Source organism: Danio rerio, chromosome 7 (genome assembly GCF_049306965.1).
Source record: "Danio rerio strain Tuebingen ecotype United States chromosome 7, GRCz12tu, whole genome shotgun sequence".
Classification (NCBI taxonomy): Eukaryota; Metazoa; Chordata; class Actinopteri; order Cypriniformes; family Danionidae; genus Danio; species Danio rerio.
The window spans coordinates 21,276,662-21,297,966 of record NC_133182.1 but is presented as its reverse complement, the minus strand read 5'-3'; the positions used below and the strand labels follow the sequence as shown (position 1 = coordinate 21,297,966).

The 21,305-nt window shown below is 37.5% G+C and overlaps 2 protein-coding genes across 5 annotated transcripts in view; both read right to left on the bottom strand.

Moving 5' to 3' along the window:
- Positions 1-21,305, bottom strand: part of efnb3b (ephrin-B3b) — an 888,832-nt gene that overhangs the window by 529,935 nt on the left and 337,592 nt on the right. The gene's annotated exons all lie outside the window — the stretch shown is intronic.
- Positions 5,772-21,305, bottom strand: part of serpinh2 (serine (or cysteine) peptidase inhibitor, clade H, member 2) — a 39,595-nt gene continuing 24,061 nt past the window's right edge. For 2 of the 4 annotated variants that reach the window (XM_073906575.1, XM_073906577.1), the window contains exon 5: positions 15,809-16,682. In XM_073906575.1, coding sequence (XP_073762676.1) covers positions 16,578-16,682 — 105 coding nt within the window. In that variant the 3' untranslated portion in view covers positions 15,809-16,577. 4 annotated transcript variants of the gene reach the window in all.

Sequence of the window (21,305 nt, the reverse complement as noted above, 5' to 3'; positions counted from 1 at the left end):
CACCTACACATCATTTGTAAGATATTTCCGTTTCCAATTTTAAGTTCTTTTGGATTGTTCTGATGACTGTGAAGGCCAATAGAGCATAATAAAGTTAATGCCATCTTCAAGAAAGCAAGTTCAAGATTATTTACAGTAGGCTTGTGCAAAGACAAGTGATTCTGCTGGAATTAACTGTAGCAAGATGGACAGTGTTTGAAGAGATGGACTTATAGTCAGCAACAGTACTCAGGTAAACTGCATTGTTCTAATGACCCTCACATAACACTAAAAGGTTAAAGGTGTGACAAAATATCAACCACAACACCACCAGCCTCAACTATTAATATAAGGCAGGATGGATCTATGTTGTCAAGTTTTTTATGCTAATCCTGACCCTGCCATCCAAACGCTGAAGAACAAATCAAGACTTATCAGACCAGGCAATCAATTTCAAATTTCCTATTGTCCAGATTTGGCGAGCTTACTCAAACAGTAACCTCAGTTGTCTATTTTTTATTTTTTTTTAGCAGACAGTAGCATTATTAGCTTTGTGCTAATCTTCTGTTGCAATAGCTCATCTGTTTCAATGTTGGATGTGTTGTGTGTTCAATGATGTTCTTCTGTAGACCTTGCTTGAGTTACTTCTGCCTTTCTATCAGCTCAAAGCAGTCTCTGGTATCAAGAAGACATTTTTTGCCCAGAGAACTAACGCTCACTGGACATTTTTTTGTATTTCTAACTTTTCCCTGTAAACCCTAGAGATGATTGTCTATGAAATTTCCAGCAGTATCTGAAATACCCAGACTATAATTTCTGACACTAACAACCGTGTTCAAGGTCACAGCAATCAGATTTCTTCTCCATCCTCATGCTTGGATTGACCATGTCTTGAAATATAGAATTATTAAGTACATTATATTCACCTTATTCTACAATGCCAAAGTGTGCTAGTTTTTTATGCAGTTGTTCAAGAGCTTCCAATTCAGTTACCTATGGGAGAAATGACTAGGAATAATAAATCGCAGAAAACGGTCTAACTACTTGCTCTACAAACAAGTGTGATCATGACTATGCATAAAAAAGTAGAATAACACAATAACTAATATCAGTTTGCAACATCAAGCATAAGGAGCTGTTTTTAACATCTACAAATCAATGGAAGTTAAAGAGACTGGAAGTCTTGGGCCACAAATATTCCGATGGCTGCGCCCAATCGTACAAGACGAATAAGGTCAATAAAGAGGTTGAAGCAGAGATTAAATTTTGTCGTAGGCCTGAAACCCACACCAAGCTGGCAAAGTTTGGTCCCGGAGAGCTATTGTCTTTAATCAAACACAACTAAACAAGCTAATCGAGGTCTACGCATTACTAGAAAATTTGTTTTTTTCAAAGTTGGATCAAACCTCTGCAGGATTATGTCTCTCCAAGAAAGAACTTGGCCACCCCTGCTAATTACAGATAACACAAGCTCAAGATGCTGCTCTACACTGTAAAATAGATTTTTTTGGACTATTTAAGAAAAAGATGTTTGCTAACAAGTTTCTAAAATGGGACTACAGAGCTTGTTGGGAACTTTAAATGGCTTTAAACACTGAAGCAAACCCATTGAGTCTCTGTAATCACACTCTTTCTGACTATTTAAACTCTTTAAAACTATTTAAGTTCAAAAAGGTTGAAATTATGAGACTGGGGAACAAGATGGTGGTGACAATCATGGGACTGTGGTGTAGTTATAAAATACATTTCAAATACACCATAAAGGCCATATCCTGAGCAGCTGCTGTGGTTGTCATGGAAAGATGGAGAGCATGAGACTGATTCCTGTAAGACCCAAGTGACAGTCTTCGCATTGATCTTCTAGGGCCAGTCTGTACACCAGCCAGAGACCTCTCCTACCTGCAGCTTCTTCACTATGGACATCCAGCAGTCTTCAGCCTCTGGTGCCTAGACTGCAAGTTTGGCCAGAGAAGAAATGGTTATGCCCAACTGAGCCTGGTTTCTCTCAAGGTTTTTTCCCCCTTCACTTTCATCAATTGGTGAAGTTTGTTCCATGCTGCTGTCGCCACTAGCTTACTTGGTTGGGACTTGTGGAGCTGCACATTGATGGATTTGCTCTTCAGTGTTTGGACTTTCAGCAGTGAAAATTAAACCGCACTGAACTGAACTAAGCCAAACTCTGAAAATTGGACTGACACAGTTTAAAATTACTATATTCTTCTATGTTAAGCTGCTTTGATACAATCTAAATTGTTAAAGCGCTATAGAAATAAAAACGAATTTAACTTTTTACTTTTGCTGATTATATTTTTTCAAAATGGATAAAATACTTTGTAAAGCATTGTGAGGTACAACATGTCTAAAAAAGATAATTATTTTCCATTAAAAATGCGAAAGTATTAGGAGGTTATATATGCTACCGACCAAGTTGTCCTACTAAAATATATAACCCTGTCTGTATGGGTGAGTAGGTCTCAGCAGGGAGAAACACCATATAATGGATGTGAACGTATTTGACTTGAATAGAATGAGAGCATGAATCAGCAGTGAAGCTAATGAGAGCTTGAGCAAAAAAAATAATGTGCTCTCGCTGCACGGCCTGAGGCCTCGGAGTCGCTACGACAGCAGCACAGCACGCTTTATGTTCACAACGCACATGATATATGAAGACTGTACATCGAAATGGATGGACGCGCTCACACATGTGTGCGGAAACAAGCCCACATGCGGGGTTCTGTTTCACACGCGCTTATAAAAGTCAAGAGGGTTATAAGAGCCTTATGTCATCGCCAGAACACAACATCTGGGTCCCTCTAAAAGTTTCAAAAGTTCCAAATGAATAATGACATTCTTCTGGTGGTTTTCGGGGAGGATAATTACGCAACTCATTTTTTAACATCGTCACATATTGTGTTCGGTGTTCACAGGGCACGACGAGGCCCTTGTAGAAGCAGTAGCAGCAGGCTGCAGCATGCGCATTTTGACATTACGCATTCATCACGAACAGAGCCAAACATCTGATGTTCTTTATGTGGACAAATGTACAATGCATTTACACTTTTTTCCATCTAAAAGAATCCATCTATGCCCTTCCATAACCCCCTTTTACCAGCGCAAACAGTCTGTCTGTAAAAATAATAGCCCTCTAAAAATATGTGTTTCCAGCGAGGGAACCGAAGCATTCTGAGGTAATCAAATAAAACTGCCCTCAAAGCTTTTAATAAAACATGGCCGAGTAGGGACACTCTTTTTTCAAGATTAATGGCAGAAAGGAGATTCTCTCTTTTTTTCCCCCCTTTTATTTCTCAATTATTCATTTGTGGAGGAAAGAAACTAACAGTTTGTGTTTGTGCGCGCGTTGGCTGAAAGAACCATTGCTGAGCGGATGAGAAATCAGTCGGGCTACCGCACATCCCACATTTTCCAGCGTCCCTTAATTAGCGTCTGCGCTTAAAAGGCCTGACGGTTCCAATATCACAGCCACTTTTAATATCTCTGGCCCAGTCGCTCATGTAATTATTGGACAGGGGTTGAGTAAGGATACAGTACTTTAGCCATTTTTATAACACAGTTATTCTGTTTCGTTTTATGTTTCTCTGAGAGGTTTCCACTCCGGAGAATGAATAAAGCGCTGTGTAAAATGGAAGCTGATTAATACGCTTATTGAAACATTAAAAGCCTTACAGCCTTGTAAACCCGCCTTGCAAACAGCTTTATTGGCTTAAGATATTGCATTTTTACTTGTTTTGGTCTTGTATTTATAATTTTTTTGGGGTGCACTCAGTATATTGAACGGCGCACTACTATAACCCGAGGCCATTTTATAAGCACTTCAATTTTACTATGATCATTTTCCTCCACCACAATAAAAAGGCTACAAAAACGAAGTCCAGGGGTGCAAAATCTACATGTTAATTCTTAATTTATAGCATGATTTGTCACAGCGTTTTACTGGGATGGAGTGGTATGGCCGTGGCCTCCATTGATTCGAGCAGGCATTAAAAGATTAAAAGGTTTATCATCTGTCAGTGTTGTTGACGGCAGTCTCGAGTCATTAGCGCCATTAGCATTAAGCCTAACCCATCAATAACAGGCCGGGTGAGTGATCTGGTTCCCCGAGAGAGTGATCTCGGGGCGGGGGCAGCGCTTCCAGCTTAGCCCCTTGCTCGTCTGGAGTCCCTGATCTGCTTGGGTAAGTTTGTCCAGGACGATGAGTCAGCTTCACGGGGAGAAATAAAAACAGAGAGTTGAGCTAGAGAGACCTTACTGTGTCCGGAGCTTAGACTTCAGAATAATGAGTCAGGATATTATGTGGCGAACAGTCTATTGTTTGAGACTTTGATATACTGTACCAATTATTACAGCATTGACACTCATAACTATAAAGTTATGAAGGATATAAAAGCTGTGTATATTGGTAAATACAATTAACAATGAAAAAAATATCAGCAATTTTTTTTTCTAGACATACGTTTATGTTGGATTGAGAAAGTCTGGTTTGTAAGTAATTTTAAAAGCTTTTTAGACAGATAAATATTTAGTTGAAAACAAGTTTTAGCACATTTTTAGAATTACCATATTTAATGATTTAAGAAACCCTTTAAGAGATGGTTCACCCAGAGATAAAAAAATATTTATATCATTTATTTTATACATCATTTATTCTTTCTCATGTGCTTTTTAACCTTTAAAAAAGTTTTTTTTCTAATGAAGATATTTGAAAAATATGGTTGCTGGTACCTATTATTGACTTCGATGATAATTTTGGGTGGGAATTCCAACTATTTTACACATTAAAAATGAAACACCTGAATTTGCATAAAACTCTGGACGAAATATGGATAGCGAGGTGACGCAATGATGTTAACTGAATTATTTGCTTTAACATGTAAAACAGGATCATGAAAGAAACACTTAAAAAGCAACTCATGTAAAGACCTTAATCATATTATTGTCTTATTCAGATTAAGGCAAATAATTCAATTACTGATGTTTATGTAAACGTAGTTATTGTGTCCCAGCATTTTCCACCAAGGCAACCCGGGGAGCTTAAATATAATTGGCTAAATTGGCAGTGAGCAGGTTAAAAGAACCAAAACAAAGAAAAGTTTGGCAAGTAACACATTTTCAAAGTAGAATAACTGACTTCAGACTTGTTTTTCAGATAAATATGTTCTCTTAGCATGTTTCTTAAATATCTGCACACATTTTATGGTATTTTTTGCTTTAGAAGAGTCAGAAGATTTTTTTTTTTTTTTTACGTTTTAGCACATTGAATGCTAGCATAAAAATTTGACACGCACCTAAAGCATGCAGCCAGATATTTGTCTCCCAGACAGCAGCATGCAAACCTGCATTCGCTTGAATGGTCTTTTAAATAGTCAGATACACACAATATTGTCAAAATTTCCCTGGATTACTCATGCAAACACAGCTATTTATGTGTTAGGAGAATGTAACCAGAAAATGGGTTGTGTCAGTTGCTATATTATCATGTTGGTACATTAGGTCTTGAAGTGACAGTAGTCTAATGCATCCGCTGCCTTCTGTGTGATTAATTAATCAAACAGAAGACAAAGAGAAAATCCCCTGCGGCTCTTGACTGAATAACTTGTTTATCATTAAGAATCAATTCACGTTTATTATATACAGTGACGACTTTACTTTTGAATAATTTCTGTTAAATGTACTGTAAAAAAACGTTTTTTAATTTGTATTCCCTTGTATTTGTTCCATTTTTTGCAGCTTATTTGCATTTATTATTAATAACAAACACTAAAACGACTAAACTGTAATATGTACATCACCTGTTTTAAATAGCATGAACAGCTAACCAATGTTGGATACATTAGTGTTTACATGTTGACAGTCATTTTGCGTAGCAGTGTGAGAGAGTGTGTGGTGTGTCTGTATCAGTATCTCGGCATCAGTATGCGTTCACTCGGCTGTCATCGTGGTGGGTTTCTTTACAGTAACGGTGGGGAATGAGTTGTGTCAGAGTGTCGATTTGAGTGCAGTTGACACCCACCGCACTTTCTCCAGAGCTTCCCACTGACGATCTCATCCCAGTGCATGTCTATCACTGTGAGTGTTGCTGTCAGTCAGTGTCTCTGCTGTGAATGGCCTGTAGACATATGAAAGGAAAGTACTGTACTATTTGCTAGCTTCAGAACTGACCACAAGCAATTCACACTAGGTCTTTGTTAGACCATGAGGTCCACACTCATGAGTCTGAATGCACACTAACTGGAACAGTTTCCAACATTGTAAAAAATGCAGGGATTCACACAATTCCTTCATGGTGTTCCAACACAAATCAATTAAGTTTGTTTTTACAAATGTAAGTAGATTGAACATAAAACCATTAAGTTGTCCTAAAAAACCCTTAACAAATTAGGTTGATTCTGCCTTTTTTTAAATAAGTAGTTTGAACAAGCAGTAAAAATACTATTGTAAGTAGTTTGGGTATGTTAGGCTTACGTTAGGGCTATGTAGAGTGACACTACAGCAATAAAGATCAGTCAAACGACAAAGCTGGTTATAAAATGTCACACATTTGGCTGACATATCTGTGGGAACAGTCTAATGTTTAAGAGACATGCACATAAGAAAATGGGCAAGCAGATGCTTTGTGTATAGATTGAATCAATTTGTTTTAATTGCATAATAAATCTTTTAATTTGCAAAGTGTGTTTTCAAAAACAAAGCTCTACTGAAATGTAGAAATACCACATAATATTTTGATTAATAAACTGATAATTATTTTTATGCTACGCCTGATAAGTAGTAGCAATCTATTCTATATGACTATAGATATCCCTTTAGCCAATAATTAATAACTGAAAAGTATGAATAAAGGATACACTGAAAGTCATGACTTTTTGGTGTAGTAAACTCTAATAAATTTACTCTCAAATTTTTTAAATTTTAATATTATATGTCAAGGATAACTAGAATTTAATACGAAAACTATTTTGTATTTACACATTTACTTGATTCCAAAAATGTGTGGAAAGAGTTAAATATTAATATTCATTTACTTGTAATATTTAAATATTTTCTAATGGTTGCAAATCTAGTAATATATACATTTTAATTATGGATATATAGTAATTGATGTAATTTTTATTTGGAAAATGAAAGCAGTTTAATCTAGGGTTTAGCTTAGATTAGAGAGTTTTGAGTAAGCTTTTTGGTTTTGAGGTTACCACCTTGCAGAAGAGTAGCAGTCATACTTTGGGTCTTTTTTATTATCGACATTAATGCTCAAAGAGCAACAGCTGTGCTAACACTATAGCTCTGAGATCAGTAAGCATTTTTAAAGTCAATTTGCTATTAGGTTCAATTTTATTAAAATAAAGTGAAATAACATTTAAAATCAGTGGAAATATGTGTCTTAATTCAATTAAGTTACCAATTTGTAACTAATAAGATTTACTTAAATTGTTAAAAGCAATGTTCCTTTTGCTAAAACAAGAACTTGACATTAATTCATTCATGTAAATAAATATAAACTCAAAACGAGAGATAATTAATTATTCATTCATTTTCTTTCGGCTTAATCCCTTATTTATCAGGGGTCACAACAGGGGAATAAACCGCCAACTATTCTGGCATATGTTTTACACAGCGGATGCCCTTCCAGCCACAACACAGTACTGAAACACCCATACACTCCCACACTCATACACTAAGAACAATTTACTCAATTTAACTCAAACCAGTGACGTTTTTGCTGTAAGCCGACAGTCCCGCGCCCAGATAATCATTTATTTTTACTTAAATTATTAAGGAGTGTTAGGTTAAACATTAAGTAGATTTTACGCGTTATTGATAAGTTAATTGTACTTGATATAATATTTTTGCTAATGCAAATCGTTACAAACATTTGATCAAGCTAATCGTGACTTATTTTTTTTAGTCTAGATATTAATTTAGAGATTGTAATAAAAATATTTAAAAGTACTACAAAATTGAATATGAATAAAAACATCAGCTAAATGCTAAAAGACAGAAAGGTTTTAACTCATAATGGCAGCTGAAAGATTTACCAACGTTGTCCAAATATTTAACAAACAAAACTACAAGTTGCATTGAACTTATTTATGCTGATGAAATGTATTTCTGCAGAAGTCTGAGAGGCAGATTCAGTGCAGGCCCAAACATTATTTTAACTAAATACTACCCTAAGCTCTTGTGAATTTGTAAAACAAGCACAACGTAACATGTCAGCACATAAGGCCAACAGATGAAAGACAGTGGATTTGTAGTAGATAAGTGGGTCAGTTTATTGTCAATAACCGTAGGTCAGCTATTTTGGCTCTTTAGCTGATTTGTCAGTGCCAGAGGGTCAAGTATTTTGGCTTTACAGCTCGTCGTGAATTGCAGGGCCATCTGTGTGGTCCAGAGCACCTATCATGAGCAATGCCCCAGTGCTGTTGTCCCTGACTAGTATAATGAAGGAATGATCTGCATAGAAGATTTTAGGCTTCTTCACATCCTCGTCCTCAAGTACGTCATCCTTGCTGCCAGACTCGGGGGCCAGTTCAAGGGTCGTCCAATGCAGCACTGCTCCCAGGTGAAGCTTTCCCCGTCCTAGGCTTGACAAAGTAGAGAAATCAGCCGATGTCTCATTCCATGCATCTACCAGACCCATTGCGGCTAGCTGTTTCTGAGTGAGAGGAAATAGAAGAAAAGAAGAAAAGAATTTGATGGATTTTATTTTTAAAATGTCTCAGATTCACAAGACAAACGAACATGCTCCAAATGACTAAAGGTTTAGATCAAGTATGCATACAAAAACAAAGAATAGCTCAAATATGAGCCAATTGATAGTTTTCAGTTACATTTAATGTGCAGAGGCTGGTGGATAATAAATTCATGGTCCGTAATTGCAGCTAAACTGTGATCTCCATATAAATGCAGCACAGAACAATCATATTTGTCATCTGTTACAAGCTACGACTATTTGGATACATCGACAAAACAGAGATATGATCACAAACTGTACCTTTTGTGCACTTGTGATCTATATAATGCACCTAGAATCTATTTTTCAGTGATTTAAAACTCCTCATGCACTGTCAGATCTACAAATAGGCTTATTCCTTAGTGTTTCAGTCATTATTGATGGCAGTATAGCTTGTGTCTGTTATATTTGGTGTCAGATTCTATTGCTTAGATTAATATTTGCTGGAAGGACAAATCTATTCATTCACTTCTGCTATTTATACTTTGACTGCATTTCCATAAATACTTTAAAGGTGCTTTATGTAAGTTTTTGACTCTTCTAAAGCATACAAATATAATAAAATGTTTGCAGATTTTTAAGAAACATGCTAAGTGAACATTTTTGTTTATTTGAAAAACAATGCTGACGTCAGATAATCTGCTTTGAAAATGTGCATTACGTGCTGGAATGTCTGTCTTCGTTTTGGTCATTTAATCACCCACTGCCAGTTCAGTCAATTATATTTCAGTGCCCCAGGTTGCCTTGGTGGAGACCTGTGCATTTCATTTATTCAGTCATGAAAGCTCTCAAAGTGTGCGTCCGTGACTGAAATGCAAAAAGTGGACAGTAGCTGACTCCGAAATAAGACGCAGATACAGAGTTCCACATGAGGTGGTTATTAATTAGCAAATAATATAAATATTATGAACGTAAACATTAGGCGAGCAGGTTACATTGTAACTCCGTGTGCAAACAACATGCAACAGTACAAGACGAGAATTGCAGTGATAAGGAATTAGGCTGTTTGGACCAAACAAAACACAACAGAAATTTAAATACAGCCATTCAGAAGCACAGAATAGTGCACTTTCTCCACTCCAACTAAACGGTAAGGTTCATAATCTATTTAGTACATATTAAACCTCTTTTAACATTATTAAATGCACATGCTGAATCACTGATATGTGTTGGTTTACACTGAGTCACAGTTCTAAAGTTCAATTTCAAATGGTTTATTTTATTTTCATGATCTGAGGTGAACTATCTGCTGCTGCTTTCAGTAGTATGGCAATAAATGTCATGTAAAATGGCATTCAAACCCACATTATTAGCATTTAATACTGAATAAAGCACATGAGGTGTACCTGAGGTGATAATTGTTGTTGTTCAGCTGCAAGCTTTTTATAAAATATAAATTACAAGTGTTGGTTAGGACAAAAACTCATTTTAATATGGAAAATATTCCTGCTATCGCTTGCTATTGCTTTTATACAAGAACGCAGTTTAAATCAGCTTGATAGTTAGGCACACTTCTGTGGATGTCGTCAATCTGGAAACCTGCACTTGTGTATGTAGTACCAGGCATAGTTCAACCACTGGGTGTTAAACGTACATACTGCACCTTTAATTGCACTTTACCTGCAAATAAAAAAAGAAACTGTATAAAAAACAAACAAACAAACAAACGTATTGACAGATATAGGTACTGTAGCTTGTTATGCGTCAATGATGCTACCATTGAGCACAAATCCATACATTTCTCCTTTCTGTTAGTTCTTTTTCTGAAGGAATTCTGCAGAAGAATAGCCCAGGCATTTCTCACATCAGTTAGTAATGATATATCGTATTGCACAAATATTTTTTTTTTTTTTTTGGAAAAAAAAAGTAACTCAGCCCATGACTAGGTAGACATTAGGAGATAGTAATGTTTCGCCCACCAGGAGGGCGCTCCCCAAATTGGGCGTCGACACCTGAAAACTATCAGTAGAACCCTTACAAGAATCAACCATCCATGGACTTTTCAGTGAAAACACAAACACACACACACCTACACACAAACCAAACACAAACACACACCATTCCTCTTTAGACAGGTAGAGTAGACAAATGAAAGCACAACATAAAGAGTGTCACTGTAAATCAATAGTGATTCAGAAAATCTGGTTGTCTCCCCTCTTCATTGTCTTGGCTTTATTTTAAAGGCATGACAGATGCCCTTGTTGGCAGTGCGGGCGGTACAAGGCATGCGACAGGAGCTGAAGACGGTGGCCGAGGGAGAGCTGCTTATGAATAATTTAAAAAAAGATCTCTCTGACCTCGGCCCGCTTTTGTTTTCCTTTCAGATATGAATTTGGCAGAAAGATGCTCTCTGACAGGTAGTTTATATTCCCCCTGGATGAGATCCTGGATAAACGACAGTTACCCAAATCGGAGAGGGAGAGAGAACGCGAGAGAGATGGTGGAATGAGGAAGAGGAGATAATAAGTGAACTGCTCCTGGAAGATTGAGAGACACCCAACGTATTTGTGAAAGCCGAAACCGAATGGCAAGTGCTTTAACTGAATGATTAAGCACTCTCACCTAAATGACTATTGTAATTAAAACAAAGCGTATGCACAGTCTATCTTGTTTTGAAAATGATGCAAGCTCACTGGGAATAGCTAGGTTGGCATGCTATCTGGGTTTGAGTAAAATTCTAGCCAACTGACTGTAGAAATGACTACAAATCATTATTTCAATTCAAACTTATTCCTCTTTACCTGACAGGACATTCAAATTAAAGGTCTTCAGATTTTTTTGTTCCAGACGTCAATTCTTATACCTGGGCTCAGGGTATTGTCCTATATTGAGTACTTATCCAATACCTGGATGTGTATTTGTATAGCAATTAGCCTTGTGTGAATTGATCAAATTATTTTATGGTGTGTTTCAGACTTATTCCCTAATGAAACATAAACAAATACATTGAGAGAACTAGAGTGTTTTTATTATCAGACATATATTTAAAAATAAAAATTATTTACTGTTCTACAATGAAAAAGAACTTCAAATGCAACCATAAATCTAACGGTGTAAACTGAAAAAAGGTCGTTGTACAGTCTAATTGTATAAAAATTGCATCAAATGAACCTAGGAATCCAGAAACTATTTTTAAACAAAAGTATAAAAAAACATTCAACAGCAACTTATGCTAAAAATGTTGATAATAAAACTGATTGTTCGTACAACATACATCAAGTTTACATGAAATGTGTTCATGCATTTTCTTAGATTACTTAGGGAGCGATTTTTCAGAAATTATTTTTTTGACAGTGGCTGGTAATCCAAAATAATGAACATATACATACATACATACATACATACATACATACATACATGATGATTAGACATTTAAAAAAGGGAGCGATTGGTCCGTGTTTTAAATTTCTGCCCAGAGAGGTCATGTTTTGATCCTCAGTTGGTCTCACGCAATCATGTGATGCGATTCCGCAGATCAGAGTTCACCAAGCTTGAACTTTCCAACAGAGCGAAATGCAAAACTTGTTGCACGAGCTTGTGTTTCCGGTCTGACGCATTCACGTGCGTATGAATGAAAGTCTATGGGGAGAAAAGTGCAGTGTGACCGCAGCTTCAGAGTCGTGGTAGCTTTTGGCAACACAGCACTAATTCTTGCTTTTGCATTCTCTGCAAAAATATGCATTTAACTCACTATAAGAAACTTTACAAGTTAGGGATGCTCAAAATAATCGATTAACCGTTAACCGAAAGGGTGCGTTTGTGACCGATTAATGTTATCAGTTAAACGATTAAAATTATTATTTTATATATTTTTAGTTTGGCTGCATAAGGGGCCGATTGAATGCGCCTTTGCGTTAAGAGGGGCATCTTTTGCACGCAGCTCATCCCAGAGCAGCAGTTTGTGTTGTCAAGACAACTACAGAGAACTATTAAAGAGCTTGGTTTCCGCTACATTCATTCTTCCATGGCGGGGAACAAAATGCATCCCGCCACGGCTACATACCCATTCAAAACATTCAGTTATTGTTGTTGTTGTTTTTAATAGCGGATTATAATTGCACCAAAACGTATTAAAAGGTAAGTGGATAATAACAGCGCAAACTTTTTTGTAACCGTATAGTGCTGTGCGCTGTGTGTTTAATCCTTTGGGGTTACGTGCTGACTGACTGACTGACTGACTGACAGGTGCGTGATGCGTGAGCCCAGCAAACACGCAGAAGCTTTCAGTTAAGATGAACAGTTTCTATAGTTATACTTTATTTAAAGATAAAGTATGACTCTGTATATCTCTGTAATCACTCTATCTAGTTGGAGTTTATAGCCGTTTCGCTTTACTTCAGGACGCATTAATGCCGCTCTGAAGGTCTAATCGCTGTTTTAAGTTATCCAGAGCTGGATGAATGTACAAATCCTGAATATCACAATATTATTAAATATTACAATTGTAACAACACAGACAGCAACACTTTTGCACAATCGATACCCAGCTGATTCAGTCGTTTCATAAGAGGACCGCGCTTTCTTCTCTTCTTTTGTCTTTGTCAACATAAAGGCAGTGAGGTGCGCCTCGCGTTTTTGGAATGAAAAAAAGCACGTTAGCTGTGGTCGGCCACTTTTTTAACTGCAAGCCATACTTAACTTTGCGGGACGATAACATATAACCCGTGCCTACAGACACATTTGCCAAAGAAGCAAAATGGAAGAAGAATATTGCTGTTTGAAACAGACGTGTTGATGCCAAAAAAAGCGCTGATGTTGACCTGGATCTGCGTCATAAACGCAAAAAATAGGCTTTACCTTTTATTTTACAGCTTATAAAGCATGTATGTACATTAATGCAATATCATATTTAAACAACAAAACTGTTTACAAAAAGTCAACATATGTGCGCTTGTTGTTGTCTTTTCTCTGCAGCGCGCGCACTTGAACCGCGAGGGAGAGAAAGGTAACCATACATCAGGACATATTCTTTGAAATAATGATTTCTATTAAAAATGTAAAAAGGTTTTGTGATTATAATAATAACAGCGGGGCATTAAATAAATGCATATTATCCGTGGAGCGGGCAATTTGAGGAAGTCAGCTATTTTTATTTGACGGAAGAAAAAAAACATATGATTGGAAAAAAAAACAGCCTATGCCGGTTATTAAAAAGAATCAGTCAGTGTTTTCGTTTAGTAATATAAATTATTTAAGTGAAAATAATTTAGGGCAGTCCTATGTAGTTTATTCTGTTCTTCTGTGCTAAACACTGCAGGTGCGTGAAAATGCTCTGTTGTTGTGTTCTGTTATTAATATGCTAGCCTTAAAAAATAAATCAGTATTTTAAAATGCAATATTTAATTTGTCGGACACAAAACAGTCACGTCAATTTGTTTAATATAAAATTAATAGTAATCTGACCAGTTAACCGTTAATAACCGATTAATGAGCGGCGGTTGTCGGTTAGCAAAATTAACCGAAATGAGCATCCCTATTACAAGTACATGTCAACTTACACTAACCCTAACACCAACCTAACAGCCTACTTATAATCTAATGAGAATTAGTTGGCATGTAGATGCAATGTAACTTAAATTCAACAAACGGACCATCAAAATAAAGTGTGAACCAATCAATAAACTATAAACGTTGCATTGATATGTATAGTAAGACTTCTTGTGAATACAGTCAGAGCTGAAGGGATTGAACACATTCACAATAGATCATTCATATAATATAGCTTTTAGTTTGTTTTTTTCACTGCATTGCGTTTTACATTGCTTTACTATGCAAGTACGCATCGTTTTGCAGAGTTTCATGCATCACAGGGTAGTCATCTCAAATGTCATTTAAATGTAGGTTTGGAAAGAAGTTTTTTTTTTTTTTTTCAAATTCAAACATTCAAACAGTCATTCAAGACACTGGCCTTGCATGTCTAAAAACCTGGAGGTGTTGCAAATCTAGTCACAGAGTGTACAGATCTATTTTTCAAAAAGGACTCGAGCAATTCTGCATCCTGTTTTATACCTTAATTCAAATCCTCCAATTAAAATGCATTCTATATTCAATTCTGGATGGGTGCGCGACCCTGGTGCTGGAACTGTGATTTGAATCCGAGGTTTTTAAAGGGGAAAGGGGCGGAAAACAAGAGAAATGTGGACAGAGAGGTTGATAATGAGGAAGAGAGGTGGGAGAGGCTGTCACCTCACTAGCACTGCAGTTCGCTCTCTCCCCCTCTCAACAATCTCAGCACACACCTGCACTAATGCACTTCTATTGTCCTCATCCATTATTCTCCTTCCCCTACCCCTTTCCTCCGTCACTTCATCACTGCCTCATCCTGTCGGCCGCTCAGCCACCTCTGTGGCATCCACATCCCTCATCTGACCATCCGCCGCTTGTTTAATTCCACTCTTGCCTGCTCCCGTGTGCTCTCTGTCTTTTTCTTGCTCTGATCCAAATGTCCAGGCTTGTATCTTAGCATGTATTCATGTCCCGGAGAGTGACAATCTCTCTTCCTCTCTGTCTCCCGAGGCATTCTCACCCTCTCTCACGGCTGTATGTCCTTGATATAGAGGATGACACCACATCGAGTGCATTTATTTTCCCTTAATTAATTCTCTGTGTTGTCTCCAAGGGTTTTTCCTTGCACCACTCCAGCTTTCCCGCTGCATCTTTGATATTTCCCGGCACTATAAAGGCAGATCCGCTCCTGGGCCGCATAGCCTTGACCCGAAGCAGCTTGTTGCCACTGCTGTGACATGGCGCTGTGTGTTACTACGACAACGCTGTCTCCGGCAATTAGAGTCACATGCAACATTAGCAGACATCTCCCAGCCTGCATTGTGACAGGCTCTATAAATAGCACGCCTCTTTCTTTGTCTCGCTCCGTCTCGCTTTCTCCTTGGGATGGAGGCACCCCTTGAGATGTGCAGATTTGCTGAGGTCACTTCATTTTTAAAAACAATCAGCGTTTAAATGTTCAGTCGTCCTGGAAGGGTTCACCCTATAAGCCCCACGGACTCCGATGGTCAAAAAATGCTCATTTTGCATATTCACTTACACGCAAGATTTTCCGAGATGTCACCCAGCCATTAGTTTTGAGTCATTGGAAGCTAGTGAAGCTTGGCCTCGCTCCTACGAAATCCCACGCAGCTCCCAGGACACCCCCCTCCAGGTAAACCTTCCCCGGGTGCAGCGAGCCCCAAATGAATTAATGACACATTTACGGAGAGGAGACGTGCCCAGCAGGCATTAGGATTGAGTGATGGGTCTGCAGATGAGTACAGTAGTTTCTGCACTGGAAGCAGATGAAAGGAGGCTAATAAATATCATGTAGTAATATGGCACACAGACTCCTAACTAATGCAGTAAATGTGATGGGCAGATGGAGGAAAAAAGAGAAAGCGAGAGAGATGGAGCGAGGAGGAGGGCTGTGTAAACATGGTTCAGCTCTAATGCTGCTCATTGGGTGGAAATGGAGCGTCTCTGTTTTCTTCTCTTCTCACTCTCTCTTCCTGTCTGATTCTTTCTCAAGCTAAAGTTTTCCAAATGCAGCTCTATTTTTTTTTTTGGAGCAAACTCTGCAGTGTTATACTGTAGCATAATTCAAGCGCCTACATCAATAAACACAACTATAAAAACAGAGCTCATGAATAACGCAGTAGAAGCAACAGCCCTGGAGCTGGCTGCATGTTGTATTTTCTATAGAGTGATGGTGCATGGGAACTTTAGGGGTGGAGATGGCCCACTGGTGGCACCCAGAGCTTTCAGTAACTCCAACTGTTTTATTTAGCTTTGCAGCATCACGCAGTCAGTTTGGATTTCAGAAAATGTCTTGGGCATTATTCACTGGCAGAGTTCTTTATCACTGTCTTATGTCTAATTTACATTCTCTCTCCTCTTCGCTGTCTTCCCCTTTTTCTTCATGCTCAGTATTCTTCTTTTTGTTTATCCTTTGCATCACATCCTTCTATAAAAAAACAAAAACTTCACGCCGTTTATCAGCTTCCTGGAAAAATCATAAGAACTCTGTGAGAAGCACAAACCTGCTGGTTCACAGTGCGGTGTTGACAAATATGAAATGCATATATTAAATTGAAAGAATTGTAGTGTGACAGTAACATTTATTCTTTTGCAGACAAATGTTAATGCAAAAGGAAATGTTGAGGTTGGAAAAATAAGAATCATCGGTAATGCTTTAATTTGTTGGTCCATTTGAGTATTAGTAGACTGTCTGCTTATTATCTGTTGATACTGCTCATTCAACAGACATTTAACTGACTAGAAGAAACTTTGCAAGTACATGTCAACTTACACTAATCCTAACCCCAACCTAACAGTCTACTTATAATCTAATGAGAATTAGTTGGCATAAAGATGCAATGTAACAAATTCAACAAACGGACCATCAAATTAAAGTGTAACCGAATCTTCTCTTAATCCAAATTGGTTAAATAGTAACAATAATAGTAAAACAGTTTAGAAGTGATTTATTTAAAAAAGAAAACAAGTTAAAGGATTGTTCAACCTAAAAGTTTGGTCATCATTTACTCACACTCAAGTCCTTTCAAACCCATACCATTCGACATTCATCTTCACAACTCAAATACCAAGAACATGATATATTAAATCAAATCTGATAGCTTTCTGCCTGCGCTGGCCCTTCAAAATAGTTTTGCTTCAGTAGACTTGGATTAAATCAGTCAATTAATATGGATTTTTGAAAACACTTTTTAGCAATGTTCTGAAATGAGGTTTTGAGAAAATAAAGACCATGAATGGAGGAACAGAAATCTTTCAGATTTAATAAAAATATCCCTTGTGCTTTGAAAATTAATTCCGTAAGGATTTGTAATGGCATGTTAGTAAATGCTGACAATTTAATTCTAAACTCTATAACCTACAATCACATTGCAAATTCCACAACAAACTATTAAAAGACTAAATACTGAGCTTCAGTACAAAACACACAGTGGCAGTGGTTTAAAGTCATCAGAGTGACCAGGGGTCCATTCTTCGAACATGGACTACTCAAATAGCTGGATTTGGTTATTGATGATTTGACACAATCCAAGATTGTTTTGAGAGTTGATGTCAGGCTTATTTCGTATAAACAGGAATAGATAGGGTCATTTCAAGCAAAGGTTATACTGAGTACTAAGTATGTACCGAATGCTGATACCGAATGCTGATATTTTTATATGTTTATATACATATAAATAAAAAATTGCTGATCATGATTTTGAGGATCGATAGATCTGTCCTTCACAACACATGCAACGATCTCAGATAAGTTCATCTAGACATTTTGGTCTAATTCGCAAACCTGTTTGAAGAACTAAGTTAGCCAAAGATCAGTTATCAAGATTAAAGGATCCAGGATCTGTCAAATCGTCCTAAATCATTTAAGCAAGGTACAAAAAACAGACCCTAGTTTCTAAATGAACCTTTTTTTTTTTTTATGAGCAGGTGGTATAGTAAATTAAAAACCATTTAAATGAGTGGAAGCAGTTACAGAACGCCTCCCCCAGGGGGAGCCTACAACTTTAGAGAAAAGATACACTCAAAGCTAAGTTGACAGAGGGAGACAAGCAGCCATCAGAACACTGCTACAGAAAGAGCTCTTATAATTGAAATCTGACATTTCGTTTTTATTTCAATTATTTATTTTGTGTTAAACTATATATATATGAACAAAAAAAGATGAACAAAAGCTTTAAGTAATAAGAATATATATATATATATATATATATATATATATATATATATATATATATATATATATATATATATATATATATATATATATAAATAAATAAATAAATAAATATATATATATTCTTATTACTTAAAGCTTTTGTTCATCTTCAAAAACAGGAATGAAGATATTTTTAATTAACCCTAGGAGATGTTTACTTTGATCTGTTCTTCATATATGTCTTGAAAATAATATGAAGGGAAAAAACAAAGCTAAACTGATGCTGTTGATCATGTAAAGCGATAATATCTCTTCAGACAGCTTGCATTAAACTATTTGATCCATATGGATATCTTTTTGAACCTTTTGAAGTGTCAAATTGTTGGCCTAACCAAACAGAAATCTCATTAAATCATTCTTTGGTAATGTTACAAAGATGAATTCAAGTTTAAAGGGGTTTGTAATGACATGAGGGTGATGTTTTTTTGGGTTGTGGGGGGGTCATTATTAATCAGTGGTCAATCAATTATTTAATTGCATTTTTTATATAAAAATTACTAATTAAATTTGATGTATAAATATGTTGTTTATTTTAATTTTTTAAATTATTTTCAGTTCGCTGACTACTAAAATGATCTCATCATTTGGCAGGCTGACAGATGATAACTGTAAAAAAAAAAAAAAAAATCTGAAAAGCACTAGAACAGTCCTTAATGAAATTAGCAGAATACACTTTAATGGTTTGCGTGAAATATTTATGACACAATAAAAAAAAAGAAATCACTCGATATTAACAACCACGGTGAAAGGTTGTCACAAGACGATCTTACACTCCCAAATACATGATAAACAAGAAATTCGATTATGAATAAGCACTTTATCGCAGCATGCTACTGCTCTCCCAAACACTTGTTTAAACACGACAGGCTTTTCCCAAGTCCTGGCATACAAACCACATCCACTTCATGACCTCATCAATGAGTGTGTGTATGTTAGCTTGACTCCCTCTGTCTCTCTGGCACACACAGAGAACTGTGCAATCCAATTACAGCCACACTGGCATCCACAGGCCTTGGCACCGTAAGTGTGTGTGTGTGTATATGTGTGTGAGCGTTTTCTGTGTAGCCCTGCGTCAGACTCTTAAGGTCAGTGTGTCTGGCTGTGTGTGTTTGCCAGGCATCAGGCAGACGGTGACCCCTCGACCCCTCGTGCTCGTTATGGAGTCCAGACTCAATCTCTTGTTAGCGGCTATCGCCTGGCACTAACCGCTCCTGAGCTCCGGCCTCACCACCAGAGCGGATATTTTTATCCGGCTCTTGCCCTTTCCTCATTCTCTCTCTCTCTCTCCAGCACTCAACCCCATTCCACCTCCCTCACAGCCACTCACCTCTCCAGCTACACGTCAGTCCAATTTGGGTCATCCTGCCCTAAAGCCAGGCCCCTATAGCCACGCAGCATGGCTACATTAGCGCATAGACAGGCGCGCGGATTGGAAATCAGGATAATGGCAGCTCCTCCCGAGACTAAAGACGTCCATGCGAGAGCCTGACAGAAGGCCTAGAGCAACCCACGAGTGACAGAGCGGCCATGTTGGAGGCTGAGTCTCTGAGGCGAGATGATGGATAAAAAGTGGAAATGCTATTAACGCCTTGAGATGGAGGTTGTGTTTGCTCACTTCGACCGGATCGAGAGAGAGAGAGAGAGGGAAGCGGCACTCAGCGCGCCTCTTCTGTCACTGCCCATATAAAAGTGGAGGAATCAAGTGTCTCTGACCTACGGTGATATTTCTTCAGATACTACACGAGAAAGAACGTGTATGTGTGTGTGTGGTAGAAAAAAAAGGAAAAGCCAGAGCATGAAAGAGCAGAGAAACAGAGAGCAGAAAGATGTGGAGAGCGAGAGAGCAGCAGGAGAGCTTGTCAGAGAAGTAATACAGCTCTATTCATGTCATGCAGCCGTGGCAGGACTTTTCGGCCTCTTTCCGCACGCTGGGGCATCACTTATATGAACACAGCAAGTCCAAAAAAAGGGAGTCATGTCTGGGCTGTCGGTGGGTTTCTTTTAAAGCGAGCTTCTAGGTCTCTCTTGGGCATCCTTACCGCTCATGTTAATGTCAAAATCTTGTTCTTCTGAGCCGCGCCACGTCTGCAGACATGGCATGCTGGCGCTTCTATTTCTCACCCAGCATTACAAGATTTTAACAAAACGTTAGGCCTCACTACAGTGACCATTCGCTTTTCCACACGCCCTGGGAACGCTTGTGCCCTGTTTGACCTGTCTAGTTCTACAACTGTCAATTTTGTTGTACCTTTTTCTACTCTCTGTCCGTCTTTTAACCTCTACTTTTCTAAATCCATAGCCTTTCCTGCCACCGGACTCTTCCTGACACATTTGTCTTGACATCTGCTGTCTACCTTGAGGATAAGACTAACCTTGTGGTTAAGATGGTTTTGTCATCTGCCTGCAGCATTACTCTAGGATGGAAACCCTATTGCAAGGGGGTTTCAAAAGAGGCTCTGGGGACTCCTTGGGGCAACAAGGCAGGCCTTAAAATCAATTAAGAGACAAGAAAAAAAATGAATCCTTAAACTAAATTTTAGAGCGGTCAAATCTAAAATAAAATGTAAAAAAATATATATTAAATGCATGTACAATTATATATTATTTAGTTTTTAATTAACACAGGCACACACATATATGTGTATGTGCATATGTGTGTACATGCATATGTATGTACATACATGCATGTACACTACCAGTCAAAAGTCTCGGGTCATTTTTATTTTTTCTTCATGCTTTTTTTTTTTAAAGAGAATTATTCTGTTCATCTAGGTGGCATTTATTAAATGTTAAAAAACAATTGTTAAATTGTTAAACATTTATTAAAATTTTAAA